At 41.8% G+C, this 12993-nt stretch overlaps 2 protein-coding genes across 5 annotated transcripts in view; one reads left to right on the forward strand and one right to left on the reverse strand.

The window, feature by feature from the left end:
• Positions 1 to 12993, reverse strand: part of MCPH1 (microcephalin 1) — a 128861-nt gene that overhangs the window by 29930 nt on the left and 85938 nt on the right. The window lies entirely within an intron of this gene.
• Positions 5996 to 12993, forward strand: part of ANGPT2 (angiopoietin 2) — a 49030-nt gene continuing 42032 nt past the window's right edge. Inside the window, exon 1 of one of the 2 annotated variants that reach the window (XM_064145844.1) lies at positions 5996 to 6638. In XM_064145844.1, the coding sequence (XP_064001914.1) occupies positions 6354 to 6638 (285 nt within the window). In that variant the 5' untranslated portion in view covers positions 5996 to 6353. The remainder of the gene's footprint in view (positions 6639 to 12993) is intronic. The other variant, XM_064145845.1, reaches the window with a different exon arrangement.

Here is a 12993-nt window from a genome sequence, read left to right on the forward strand (position 1 = left end):
CAGCAGTAAAAAAGGGGCTTGGATGAAAGCTTTTCAAAGGGTAGACAGAAAGTCTGAGTTTGGTCATATTATGGACAAGCTGGAAGGTGGTAGGCTGAAAAGCAGCCCTGTAGAGAAAGATCTGGGAGTCCTGGTGGACAACAAACTATCCATGGGACAGCAATGTGCCCTGGTGCCCAAGGCCAATGGGATCCTGGGTTGCATTAAGGGGAGGCCAGCAGATTGAGGGAGGTTCTTCCCCACTACTCTGTTCTGGTGACACCTCACCTGGAATATTATGTTCAGTCTTGAGCTCCCCAATCCATGAGGGACAGGGATCTACTTGAAAGAGTCTAATGGAGGGCTATGAAGATGATTAAGGGGCTGGAGCACTGCCCTATGAGGAATGGCTGAGGGACCTGGGGCTTTTTGGTCTGGTGAAGAGAAGACTTAGAAGGGATCTGATCAATGTTTATAAATATCTGAGGGCTGGGGGTCAAGAGGGAGGGGACAAACTCTTCTCAGTCGTAGTCTGTGATAGCACTAGGGGTAATGGGTATGAACTGCAGCATAGGAAGTTCCACCTCAACGTGAGGAGGAACTTCTTTACTGTAAGGGTCATGGAGCACTGGAACAGGCTGCCCAGAGAGGTTGTAGAGCCTCCTTCTCTGGAGACTTTCAAGTCCTTTCCTGTGCAACCTGAGCTAGATTTTATGGTCCTACTCTGGCAGAAGGGTTGGACTTGATGATCTCCAGAGGTCCCTTCCAACCCCTAACATCCAATGATCCTGTGATCTGCTTCCAGTAATGGTGTGACATCTAGAATAATCATGTGCTGAAATGATAGATTGGATGGAAAGCAAAGTGGAAGCAAACAGACTGAGTCACCGAGACAGTGGTAACTGAAATTTTCAGTGGATCAGATTATTGACTTCTTGTCCCTTTGGCAAAAATACTGTATGAGAATTAATGGGTCAATGCCCTCCCTTGGAAGGAAAGGCACAGCATTCAAAAGAGCCATATGGAACAGAAAGACAACTATGATGTTACACCAGATGTTCTGAGTGATTAGAAATAAGTAGAAGCTGAGAAAGTGAGGGGAATTGTTAGATTTTGTTACAGAAGTCATGAGAGACTGGTGAGGTGGAGGGGTGGAGAAATTCTTACTGAATAAAAAGCATAACAGGCAAATGGAGGGGGAGTAAAATACTACTGCTAGAAGTGGTAAAGTGGTAAATATTACTGCTTTAGAAGTGGTAAAGAACTGAACTGTGGGTCTTGACAAAAACAATTCGTTTTGGCTTACCACAACACATAAAAACCTGGCACTCTTCTCTTTCAAATAGAGTATAAGATCTAAAAACAGATAAGATTTTCAGCAGACTGAAAATCTAGCAGAGTCCAAGATCCTGTTCCCTGTTTTTTTAAGTTATGAGTTCATGAGTCTTGTCCTTATTGACATTTCTTCCTGAGAAACATCCTAAAATACTCCAAATGAAAGAAAATATTTTGAAGCCAGCAAATGCAACTACCATAAGCTAATGTTAAAGTACCGAGAACCAAAACTGTGCCCTTAACATTGAGTGTCAAAATGTGAGGAATGTAAATACCAGGACTATATAAAATACTTCACTGATTTCTTCCAAATTTCAGTTAACTTTTCGTCTCAGATTTGATTTTGAAGTTACAATATTCTCACAGTACAGCATTTTCACTTATCTATGTAGATCAAATATCCCTCTAAGAACACAGCACCAAAACTCACTTGTTTACATTGTTCTGCCTTTAATTTGCACATAGATCACTATGTGTTTTCCCTTGCTGAAACAAAGAACTGCTGAAATGAGAAGTTGCTTATCTACTATATCAACATCTTAAAAGTTTTAGGTGGCAAAGTCTGCAGATAGCAGGCTAAAACCAAGCCAACTTTTTCTTCTATGTTATGCTTCCTTTTATATCAGAGATCTCACAACAGCTCTGTATTTGCCTGTCAAACAGAAGCTGTGCAGCTGAAAGCAAAATGGTAATTAGAAAGATAATGTTAGTGGTGTTCAGGCATCTCTCTCAAAGCAGCTTAGTCATATGCTGTATGGAATAAAAGCAGGATTGGCTGAGTAAGGGAATTTGCTGTTTCCCAGGAAAGGAAATTGCCTGCAACACATCTGGCAAAACGTTTTGAATGTTTCGTTCTGACAAAACATACACTTCAGTTCTTCTTGTAAGGTGAGCTCTGTAGAGTGGGCATCTTCTCTCTAAAAAGGGAAAGGTTTCATCTGTGCTTTAAATATACCAAGCCACTATTTGCTATTTTATGTCAAATGCTGCATGCACTCAGCTGGAAAAGAAGCAGGAAATCACAGGATAAGCAGCTATAGTTTAGTTTGGGGAATAAATGTAATACTCCCTATCAGGAGTAGAAACAAAAGATGAAGAGAGCAACAAGTAGGAAAAAACCCCACACAGAGGAAGCAACAGGGCTGGTTTACTTCTTACTCCATTTCGTACTGGCATATGCAAGATTCCACACCAAATTATTTACATTCCTTTCTACTTTAACATCTCTAACAATGGGATATTCCTTCTCATAACTGACATGAGACAGATCTTCTCTGTCATTCAGCTTTTCTGGAATAAGCCTGGCCCTATAAGCAGACTTGTTATTATGCCTCTGAGGCTCAGTAAAACGGCTGTATTCAAGCATCTTCCTTCCTCCTCCTCAGTTTTCAAGGACAAAAATGTATTTAACTTGCCTTATTTTTCACACCAGTTTTCTAAATTTAGCTCTTACTACTTTCTTTCCCCCTGAACTCTGACTGGCTTTGACTCCCTGGGGAGGCAGAGAAGACCACTTCCTCCTTCAACAGCTGGGAAAGCTGCTCCCAAAGGAAAAGAAAGGGTGAAGGATCACAGTCAAATGCTCCAGAAGACACACCAAATACGGCACTATCCTGTAGTGAAGGGTTAAAGGGATGTATATTTATTTTGTTGGCAAGGTAAATGCTTGCTAACTTTCTTGGGCAGTGGGAGAGAGAGAGCACTTCATTAAAGCAGTACGAGTCCATTGGCTTAGAGAGGGAAACAGCAAAATCCTCCCTCAGTTATATGTGTGTGCTGGGGATTGCATTTCAGTTACTGCCACTATAGCCTGGAGGTATCAATGAAAACTTGAGGAAAACATTACTACGGAGAACTTCAGGGTGCTCATCCATGAGCTAGAAGTACATCAGAGTAGCTCTCTGGTGGTGCCTGCTGTGCTGGTAATGGTCTTCTACTGGTAATTTGTGGTCACTTCTCAGAATAACAGCAGCACTTCCCATACCTATTCCCTAAACAGCCCCCAGCTGCCATAGCAACTGGCCATTCATTCATTCATTCATTCAAAACAAAACAACAACAACAGCAACAACAAAAACCCTCACAAACCCCCTAAACCCGGCCAAAAATCAGTAAAAGGTGAAGTAGTTTCTCTTTCCAGTATTCATACAACCACAGTTCTCCCTAGTGGAGGTCCAAGATACAGCAAGCCCTGTTAGGCATCCTCCCAAGTTCAGTTTTGCTCCTCGACCTATTACAGCTCAAGGGCCTCTCGGGGTCATGCATGAGCCTTTCCTAAAGGAAAACTGACTCCAGCTGAAACCGTTTGAGACATTAATCTCGTCTCAAAAATCCAGCAAAACTGAGCTGCTGGATTATGTTGGCTGACTTGCTAGAGTGGCATACAGATGACAAGCTTCACAGCACTTCAGAAACTACTCCTCTCATGGAGACTCACTCTAATGAATTCTCAGCATCCCTTAAGTCTTGTCTTTTATACAGTCCCTTGAGTAGAGGTCTAATAATTAAAAAGAAAACTTCTAAAAGACCACATTAGTCAGTCTCATCTCTGCCTTTAATATCTAACCAAAGGATTCAGAAAATCCATGAAAACAGCAGAGAAAATAAGCTTATCCTTCTGGTCTTTCTCATTAGCAGACAGATACTTTCAGATCTGGAGCAATCTTATTTTCAGCACTGCTCTAATGAAGACCCTCTACAGTTTCAACTAGCTGTGAGAGGAAAGAGCAGACAACAGATCAATTTAAGGACAAGTACAAGCCATAATAGGAACTTAGCATTTCTCTTAGCAAATGAATTAAAACCACTCTGCTAACACAAAATAAATTGAATATCTGGATAGATATCTAGAAATGCTTCACACAGCCTGGTGCAGAAGTCTAATCCTACGTGCTGTCTTCACTGGATAATGGTAGGTTTCTCAACCAGCTTGCAATAGACTGTTATTCACATAGAATTCAACATTTCTTTCAAAGGCTTCAATCTACTAGAATTGTAGAAAGCTTTTCAAAGTTCTTTAACAACTCAGGCAGCTGTCACATGAATTTGTTTTGCTATGGCAATATAAAGCTGAAGGGATAGAGAATGGATAATTTATATGTCAAACTCTCCAAATATGTACACTTTGGAGAAAATAATCCTGACTGTAGCCCAAGCTCCAAACATACTCCTCGCTTTCCTCTGCTTGGAAGGATGAAAACTGGCAGATGAACACTCCACAGGGTAAAGGTCACAGCCCAAGTCTAATTGGAACCTTTTCTGGAAGTCTCCAGAATTGAATTGGAGAGATTTTTCTTTAGAGGTAACTATGTAGTACGCAAAGAAATCCCAACAGCTTCCAACAATGCAAGGCATGCATTTGAGCTGCTGCAACTATTTTTGACAATCCCTCCACGCAGCTTCCAAGCTTTGAAAAGAAAAAGCCCCATTTTAATACACTATACATGAAATACAGCAAGTTGTGTAAGAAAGTCTCTCCTAAGAAATCCCGAGGCAAGCTGGGATTTTCCTCATGTCAGAGAAACTTTGGTCTGTAATTCATGCTAGTTTGACATTCCCTTTGTTTATTTTAATTAAGAAAAATCTATAGCTTCCAAATCCAGACCAAGCAAAACTCTCAGGCAGTTTGTCTTCAGGGGTCAGTATCCTATCGTGTCGGTTATAAGAAAGCATTTTTTAGAACAGAGAAATAAACTTATTCCAAAATTTCACTGGAATCAACCCTTTCCCTGGATCTGTTAAGCTGGTTAGTAACTCTCTGCTTTTTCCAGATCCCTGAGCACGGGGGAGTGGGAAGAAGAGGGATGTTTCTTGTTCTTTTTATATATACATTTGAAATACTTTACTAGAGATTCCCTCACCTTTTATGGGTATATCCAAGGGCACAGAATTGGGCTAGGGGGCAGCTGGCAGGGTAACATCTCTTCAGCCATGTCACTGCCTGAGGCATGCTTTGCTGCCATTATGTCTGAGTAGTTATTCCTCTTCCAGCCCCCGCTGACTTGTGCTTTGGAACTCGTGTTAATATTAGCACTTCCAAAGTTACCCATTCAGTGCAGTTAAAAAAGTCTCATGAATCTATATATATATATATATATATATATATATATATATAAAGAAAAAGGGCTTGAAAACACTTAGCTCTTGAAAGCCCTGACTGAAAATGAGTATCTGAGATCCAGTAAAAGCTGTGAACACAAAGTCTGTGATCAGCTGAAACATTTTAATTAAAACCTCTCTCTTCTCACAAGGATGTGCTCAAGCCTGTTTTTGTATGTTGAGGACAGTGGCTTTCTCTGGAATGACCCAAACCACTAAGCACAAATGAAACTACATCTTGGTTCAGTGCATTTGGAAGAAAGAAAAAGTCTTTAAGAAGACTCAGCAAGCCTGGAACGGTTGGGTTTAGTTTTGTTTTTTACACGGTTTAAAAATGATTACCACCACAAATCATTTACAAGCATAGTTGGAGGCTATCAGAACTGATTGCTCTGTCTAGGAAACCCTTAATGAGCGCCGTGCTGCAGGAGCTCGCAGGGGTCCTGCTGCTGCCGGTTCCTTCTGCGGGTTCCCTCGCGCCGCTCCGCGCCGCTCCGCACCCGGGCCGCGCTCTCCCCACCCGGCCCTCTTTGCACATGCCTCCCCCCGCCCCCCTCCCCCTGGCTGCAGGAAGGCACTGGCGAGGCTGGGAGGGAGGAGCAGCTCCGCTCCACATGTCTGCCTGCTCTTATCAACTTATCATATAAGGAAGCGAAGTGATTGATTCGGGTAGCGGAGCTCTGACTCCTTGGCACGGCCGCGGCGAGAAAGCTTGCCGGGGGCTGCCGGCGCTCCCCGCATCTGACAGCTCGGGGCAGGGCGGCGGGACAGGAGCCGGCGCGCCTCCAGCTAGCGAGCGGGACAGTGAAAAGCCCAGCCCGCCCTGCCGCGGGCGGCACATGGCCCCAGCGCGGCCGCTCAGCGCAGGTTAGCCCGCTCCGCCTCCGCTCGCCAGCGCCTGCAGCTCGCTCGGCTCCTCGGTACCGACCGCCGGAGGTAAAATGCAGTTGACTGCCTACTTCTTCTGGGGATGCGGGATTTTCCTAGCTTCAGGATACAACTCCTTCAGTAGGAGCATGGAGACGATAGGCAAGAAGCAGTACCAAGTTCAGCACGGGTCATGCAGTTACACCTTTCTTTTACCCGAGACGGACAACTGCCGATCTTCTACTTCTTACGTGTCCAACGCAGTGCAAAGGGACGCACCTTTAGACTATGATGATTCAGTTCAAAGACTGCAGCTACTTGAAAACATCATGGAAAACAACACTCAGTGGCTAATGAAGGTAGGACAATATCATTTCTGTTCTAAAAGCCTTGTTTACAGCTTCCCGTTATCTATTTCATTACGTCTTTTTAAAGGACCCTTCCATCAGTTTCTAAACGTACGAAATGCATTACCTAAACCAAATTTCTGAATTACCTTCTAGCCAAAAAGTTCTTTTGAGAGGTCTGAGAACAGAATTGTACCATTAGAAAGGAACAGCGAACTGCACTGTCCCGCAGAGCTTCTTTCTTAAATGTTGTCACTGCTTTTGAGTTGCTTGGACAATGTTAGCCCTGCAGACAGTGAGTGTGTCTGAAACCTCTGACATGAATCAGCTACTAATTCATAACTGACTGACAAGGGCTACTTAATCTCTTTAAAGAGCACAGAATCTACCTTTATCCCAGGCGTGCTAGAAAAATGCTATTTGAAAGGTGACTTTGAAACCTGCATGTAGAAATTGATATGTTAAGCTCCACTGATGAAAAGCTGTAATTCTAAGCACAGACTGCAGGTCTGGCTTGCAGTGCAGTTAGCTTAGTGAAGTGATAAAATTTCAAGAAAGTTCATTAGCGGATATCCTTTGCATCCTGTAACATTTCCACTCAAATACACTATATTCAAGGGAAAAAATACTCTGGAAAAGGTGTTGCAGATGCTACATAGCTTACTTTAATGCAAGCCCGCTGCAGCCAAAGGGAGATGGCATGTTTATTGCCAAAGTGGCACCACTTGTGAAATGATACCTGAGACAGCAGGAAAAAAATGGATGTTGCATATATTCTTAATATTAGTGGAGAATAAACCTAATGAGTAGTCCAAATTTTTATAGAAACTAGATTCTAAATGCCCTATGGTTCAATAGATTTTGCTTTAATAAACCTAATACCTGGAAAAAATGTGATAGTACAGCTTAATTGCATAGTAAATTTGTAAGCATATCTGTTTCATAACAAGAAGTCTGTCTTCTAAGCAATAAATATTTTGAGGACTTAACTGGGCAGTTGACATACTGTCTCCAAGTAAAAGTTCCAGTGATGTCATAAAGGGGCCTTTCATAATGGAAGAAATTTTTGCTGCAAATCGAGGGAATTCAACAATTCCCTACAATAAAGTAGCCACTTCTTGCATGACAATGAAACACTTTGTATTGGGGTTCACTTCTCTCATCAGTTACGAACTTGCAGAACTAGCATGATATAACCACAGAAACCTGCTGGCAAATGAGTCTCTGTATGAAACACAAGTCACACTTAAAAGCAGAGGGCACAGTGCTGTTACCTACCTGAAAATAAACTTTGAAGCTTAAAGCCAAAATGTGTACACTCGAAGGTTGAAGTGTGGGCCTCTCAATCTGCCTTTATGGGCTTAGGCCGTTTAATTTAGACATCTAAATAATGTCAGTTCGATAGCTTTTGGGTTTTTCTTAATCTCACAGGCAAACATCCTTTCCTCCACATATTTACTTATCTTTCCACTTATTAATTTACAATGCTCACTATTGTCATGTTAAGACCAACATTAACAGATGTGCAAGGCAGGATGAGAAACACACAAAGTAAAACAGTCTAATCTCCCCAGCTGCTAAGCAATTTCCTAACATAAATAGCAAAATCACACACAAGACTTCAGTGCTAAATGCCACTTAAGTAGGCAAACACAGTATCCTAACTGGCATCAGGTAAACAGAAACCAGTAAGCAAATCCCAGCATCCTTATTTAGTAAAAACTATGCTTTTTCCTGTTAGTCCCTGGGAAACGAGTTACAAGAGGAATGGGATAAGTATATTTGACTTGTCCTTTGGGGGATCAAAAGGCAGAATCTGTTTTAAGAGACGCAGACATTTCTTGTATTTGAGCAAAGACTTCCAAATAAGATGCTTTAGAATAGCCTGATTTAAAAAAAAAAAAAGCCCTGTTCAACAACTAAACATCCTGTAAACTAACTGCTGCTGTTTGCCTTTTTCACTATTTTAACACCTGCTCTTTATGTCATCTGTTTTGTTCACAAGAGTCTCCAACAAAAGTAGCTTTTCCTCAGATAATGCTTTGCTTGGACACCTGGTCTGCAAGTGAAGATGAAAAGCAAACAATAACCTTTAAAGTGCTCACAACCTTTAAAGTTGCTTACAGAGTTTACTTGCTGTTTTTTTAAGGTCGCTAATGCACATTCCTGGGTTCGTATATCAATTTACCAAAACGTAATGCCAGCTAAATCAGAGCAAGGCAAGACAAAATTGTTAATCTAGTTTGCACACTGCATTAAAAGTTTATTATAAGACTGATTTAAAAAGTAACCTGACATTAACCTCTCAGCAGTTGCACAAAAAACTGCTTTAGGTCTTGCTTTTATAAAAGTTATTTTTGCTCATTTAAGAGGCAGTAAAAGTTTTGTTTTGCAGTTGTGTAAGAGCTTCACATTTCGAACTCCTAGTATGAACTAACCTTTAAAGATTGTTCCTGAAGTAGTGTACATCCCAAAAGATCTTTACACTCCTCCCCCCATCCTGCCTTTAATCCATCAACTAAAGGAAACGTTCTGTTTCTGAATGAACACTGGGCTGTATGAATGGACCAGCATGGGAAGTGTGCGCTTCATCTGGTTAATGGACAAACACAATGGAAAGACAATGAGTTACGTAGGCTCGGGTCCTTTTTTGATCTGCTCCTGCACAGACAGCAGAAGGCTAGCTTTGTTTTGCAATTGCTCCAAATTGCTGCCTCGTGAAAACAGAGTTTTTGGCCTGAACTGTTTCAATGCCTTACACCACTGCTGTATGCACCATACATAACACTGGAGATTGTCTTTTCAAAAGCAGATTATGCTGAAGTGTTCAGATGACAAACTAGAACAAACTGCTATTCCACCTCATCTAGTGTTTAGTGGTAAACCAGTAAGCGATGATGCTGTGGAGCAAAGGACAAAATGCTAAATCACTTGTCCAGTAATATACCTGAAATGAACTTCTATCTTTGAGTTTCCCTACCTTGGGATCAATTTATACATTGGAGTGCAAGATTTTTTCCAATGTGCACGTGGGCAAGGAGAACAAAACCCTCAATAGTAAGGTTTTTGGCAGCTTTACCATTTGGGTCATGACAGTTCTACTCAAGGAACTGCATTTTTTTCAGGTCCTAAGACATTAAAATAACTGAATGCTCACTTGAATTGATGTCTTAGTACATAAACTAGATTCTGTGACTTAGGAGGTAGGACTCCATGCAAAGGAACAATGTAAAATAAACAGGTCATATTTTCTTAGACTTGCCTGAAAACAATGTATGGTCAAATTGATCATGGCAAATGGACTATAGGTAGTTTGTTTTCAGTTATTTCATTTTCTAGTCTTTTTTCAGCAAACCAAAAGACTAGAAAATGGAAGTCTGTGCTAGGAGTTAACATTTAAACCCAAGACTAGAACTTTATGCTGAACCATCCCAGCAGACTAGGAGGTGACACTTTGCTGGAATGGAGATTTGTTTCTCTTTGTCATGACAACCTGGAATTTCAAAATCCTTTGTCACTTTGAACTGTGTTTCTTCCATAAGGACAACAAAATCAAACGTTTTAAGATGGGAATGAATGCTTCTAATTTTTCATGAGCAATTACCACTGAAAAGACTATAATTACTGTCTTGCTTGCATGGAACTTCATATCTCAAATGCAGAAAGATATTCTGACATGCCATCATTAAAATATTTACAATCATATTGTACAGTGTTGGATTTTGAAGTACGCAAGAGATGACTCTGAATCAAGAGCTGCATTCCTTTCTTAAGCAATGCATCTGTTTTCACTTACTGTGGAAAGTGCTTGTTTCTGCCTATCAACTATGTATTAGCTAAGCAAAGGAATACTGGCAGAACCCAAAAGAGTTTTTATTCCATTAAACTTTCAGATTAGGGCATGTTGCCAGATAAAGTTTCCATGCTACTTTAGATTATATGTACACGTTGTTTATTGGATTATCTCCTGTAAGTAACTTTCTCTAACAGGATTTGAAATGACATTATTGCATGTGTTTAAAGGCTATGTTGTAAAGACTGTATCTGCATCTTTCCAAAAATGCCAAACTGGTGATACAAGTATGAAATTCTACAAAATCCCACACAGAAGACTGGAGATTTTCTTGTACAGACCTACAAGACAAAACTGGAGTTGAGAGCTTGCCATCTCTGAGATGTTATCCGTAGAAAAAAATGTGATAAACAGAGAGTTGTTTTACTAATTCAGTCTCTTAATAGCATTTTCATGTACTTTGTTATTAATATGATCATAAACCTATCATCTTTGACTGGTTCAAATGGCAAATTGGGAGACTTTCTCCATTAACTACTGACATCAAGTCCTTCACTATTTTTCTTTCTCTGCAAGTGTGCATATAGGAAATGAGCCTAACGTTGCTTAAATTTACAGTTACCAGTTCCTTTTGCTTGCATAGCCACTTAACTGTGGTTCAGAATGGTATTTTGTTTACAGCTACCTTGTTACTGCTGTTTTTGCTCTAATTATGAACAAATTCAGTAATGTTCATCTCCCCATAATTTACCAAGGGAAACAACTGATATCGTTTCCCTGATTCCTAATCACAAGAAACAAGCTATCATGTACTGTGTTCAGTTCTGGGCCCCCCAGTTTAGAAGGGACGTTGAGATGCTTGAGCGTGTCCAGAGAAGGGCGACGAGGCTGGTGAGAGGCCTTGAGCACAGCCCTACGAGGAGAGGCTGAGGGAGCTGGGATTGTTTAGCCTGGAGAAGAGGAGGCTCAGGGGAGACCTTATTGCTGTCTACAACTACCTGAGGGGTGGTTGTGGCCAGGAGGAGGTTGCTGTCTTCTCTCAGGTGGCCAGCACCAGAACAAGAGGACACAGCCTCAGGCTGCACCAGGGGAAATTTAGGCTTGAGGTGAGGAGAAAGTTCTTTACTGAGAGAGTCATTGGACACTGGAATGGGCTGCCCGGGGAGGTGGTGGAGTTGCTGTCCCTGGAGCTGTTGAAGGCAGGATTGGACGTGGCACTTGGTGCCATGGTCTGGCCTTGAGCTCTGTGGTAAAGGGTTGGACTTGATGATCTGTGAGGTCTCTTCCAACCCTGATGATACTATGATACTATGTATGTAGTGGTTAGAACAGAATTTTGCCTAGAAGACACAGATACTGATTTCTAAGATTCAGGATATGGCACTTAGTATCTTCAGTAACTGAGCTTCATACTACAGTATTTGTGGTTTTGAAAATATATCACATTCCACATTATCTGCTTTACAGTACTTCTCACCGCAAAATAAGGCACCTCAGTAAACCACTGTTTGTCATATAACCTTACAGATACTTTAATGCAAGAACCTCCTGTTACATCTGTTGTTTCACAGGATTAAAATCCCATAGTTTTGGCTGAAAGCCAGGATAGGTGCAAAGTAAGACAGTCTTCTTCCACCATTACCATTATTATAGGGCTAGACATTCAAAATGCTGCCAGCTGAGTTAGAAGACATAGACTCACAGAACCACAGAATACATCTGTCTGGAACAGGCCTCCAAGATCGTCCACTCCAACCCTCAACCAAGCACTAAACCATATCCCTAAGTGCCAGGTCCACACACCACTTAAACGCCTCCAGGGACAGAGCCTGCACGGGGCAGATCAGTCCAATGTTTGAAAACCCTTTCAGTGAAGCAGTATTTCCTGATATCCAGCCTAAACCTCCTCTGGTGCAGCTTGTAATCGTTTTCCCTAGTCCTGGAGCTTGACACCAAGGAGCAGAGGCTGACCCCCTCCTTGCTCCAATCTCCCTTCAGGTAGTTGTAGAGAGCCTCTTCTTCTCCAGAGTGATCAGCCCCAGCTCCCTTAGATGCTCCCTGTAGGTAATGTGTTCCGGGCCCTTCTCTGGACATGCTGCACCACCTCAGGGTTCCTCTTGTAGTGCAGGGCCCAGAACTGAACGCAATACTTGAGGTGTGGCCTCACTAGTGCTGACAGAGGATGATCACCTCTCTGCTCCTGCTGGCCACAGTGTTTCCAGTACAAGCCAGGATGCCATGGGCTTTCTTGGCCACCTGGGCACAATGCTGACTCATACTCGGTTGACTGTCAAAGAGTACCCCCATGTCCTTCTTAGGGTCTACAATAGAGAGGTGCCACTTTTGGATCCTTCTCTTGAGCTTAGCAACCCAGAGCAAACTGGAGTGTTACCAGATGACTTAAATCTATCTTTATTAGCTCCCTAGAGTAAATATAGCCTGTCTCTTTAGCCTGGAAGAGAGAGAAACAGAGGAATGGAAAACTTCCTTGAAGAATCAGAATTACCAGCACTGTTGATGAAGTCAATATATATCAGTATAACCAAGAGAGTTCCTATGGCACTGAATAAGAAA

Source organism: Pogoniulus pusillus, chromosome 7 (assembly GCF_015220805.1).
Source record: "Pogoniulus pusillus isolate bPogPus1 chromosome 7, bPogPus1.pri, whole genome shotgun sequence".
Lineage (NCBI taxonomy): Eukaryota > Metazoa > Chordata > Aves > Piciformes > Lybiidae > Pogoniulus > Pogoniulus pusillus.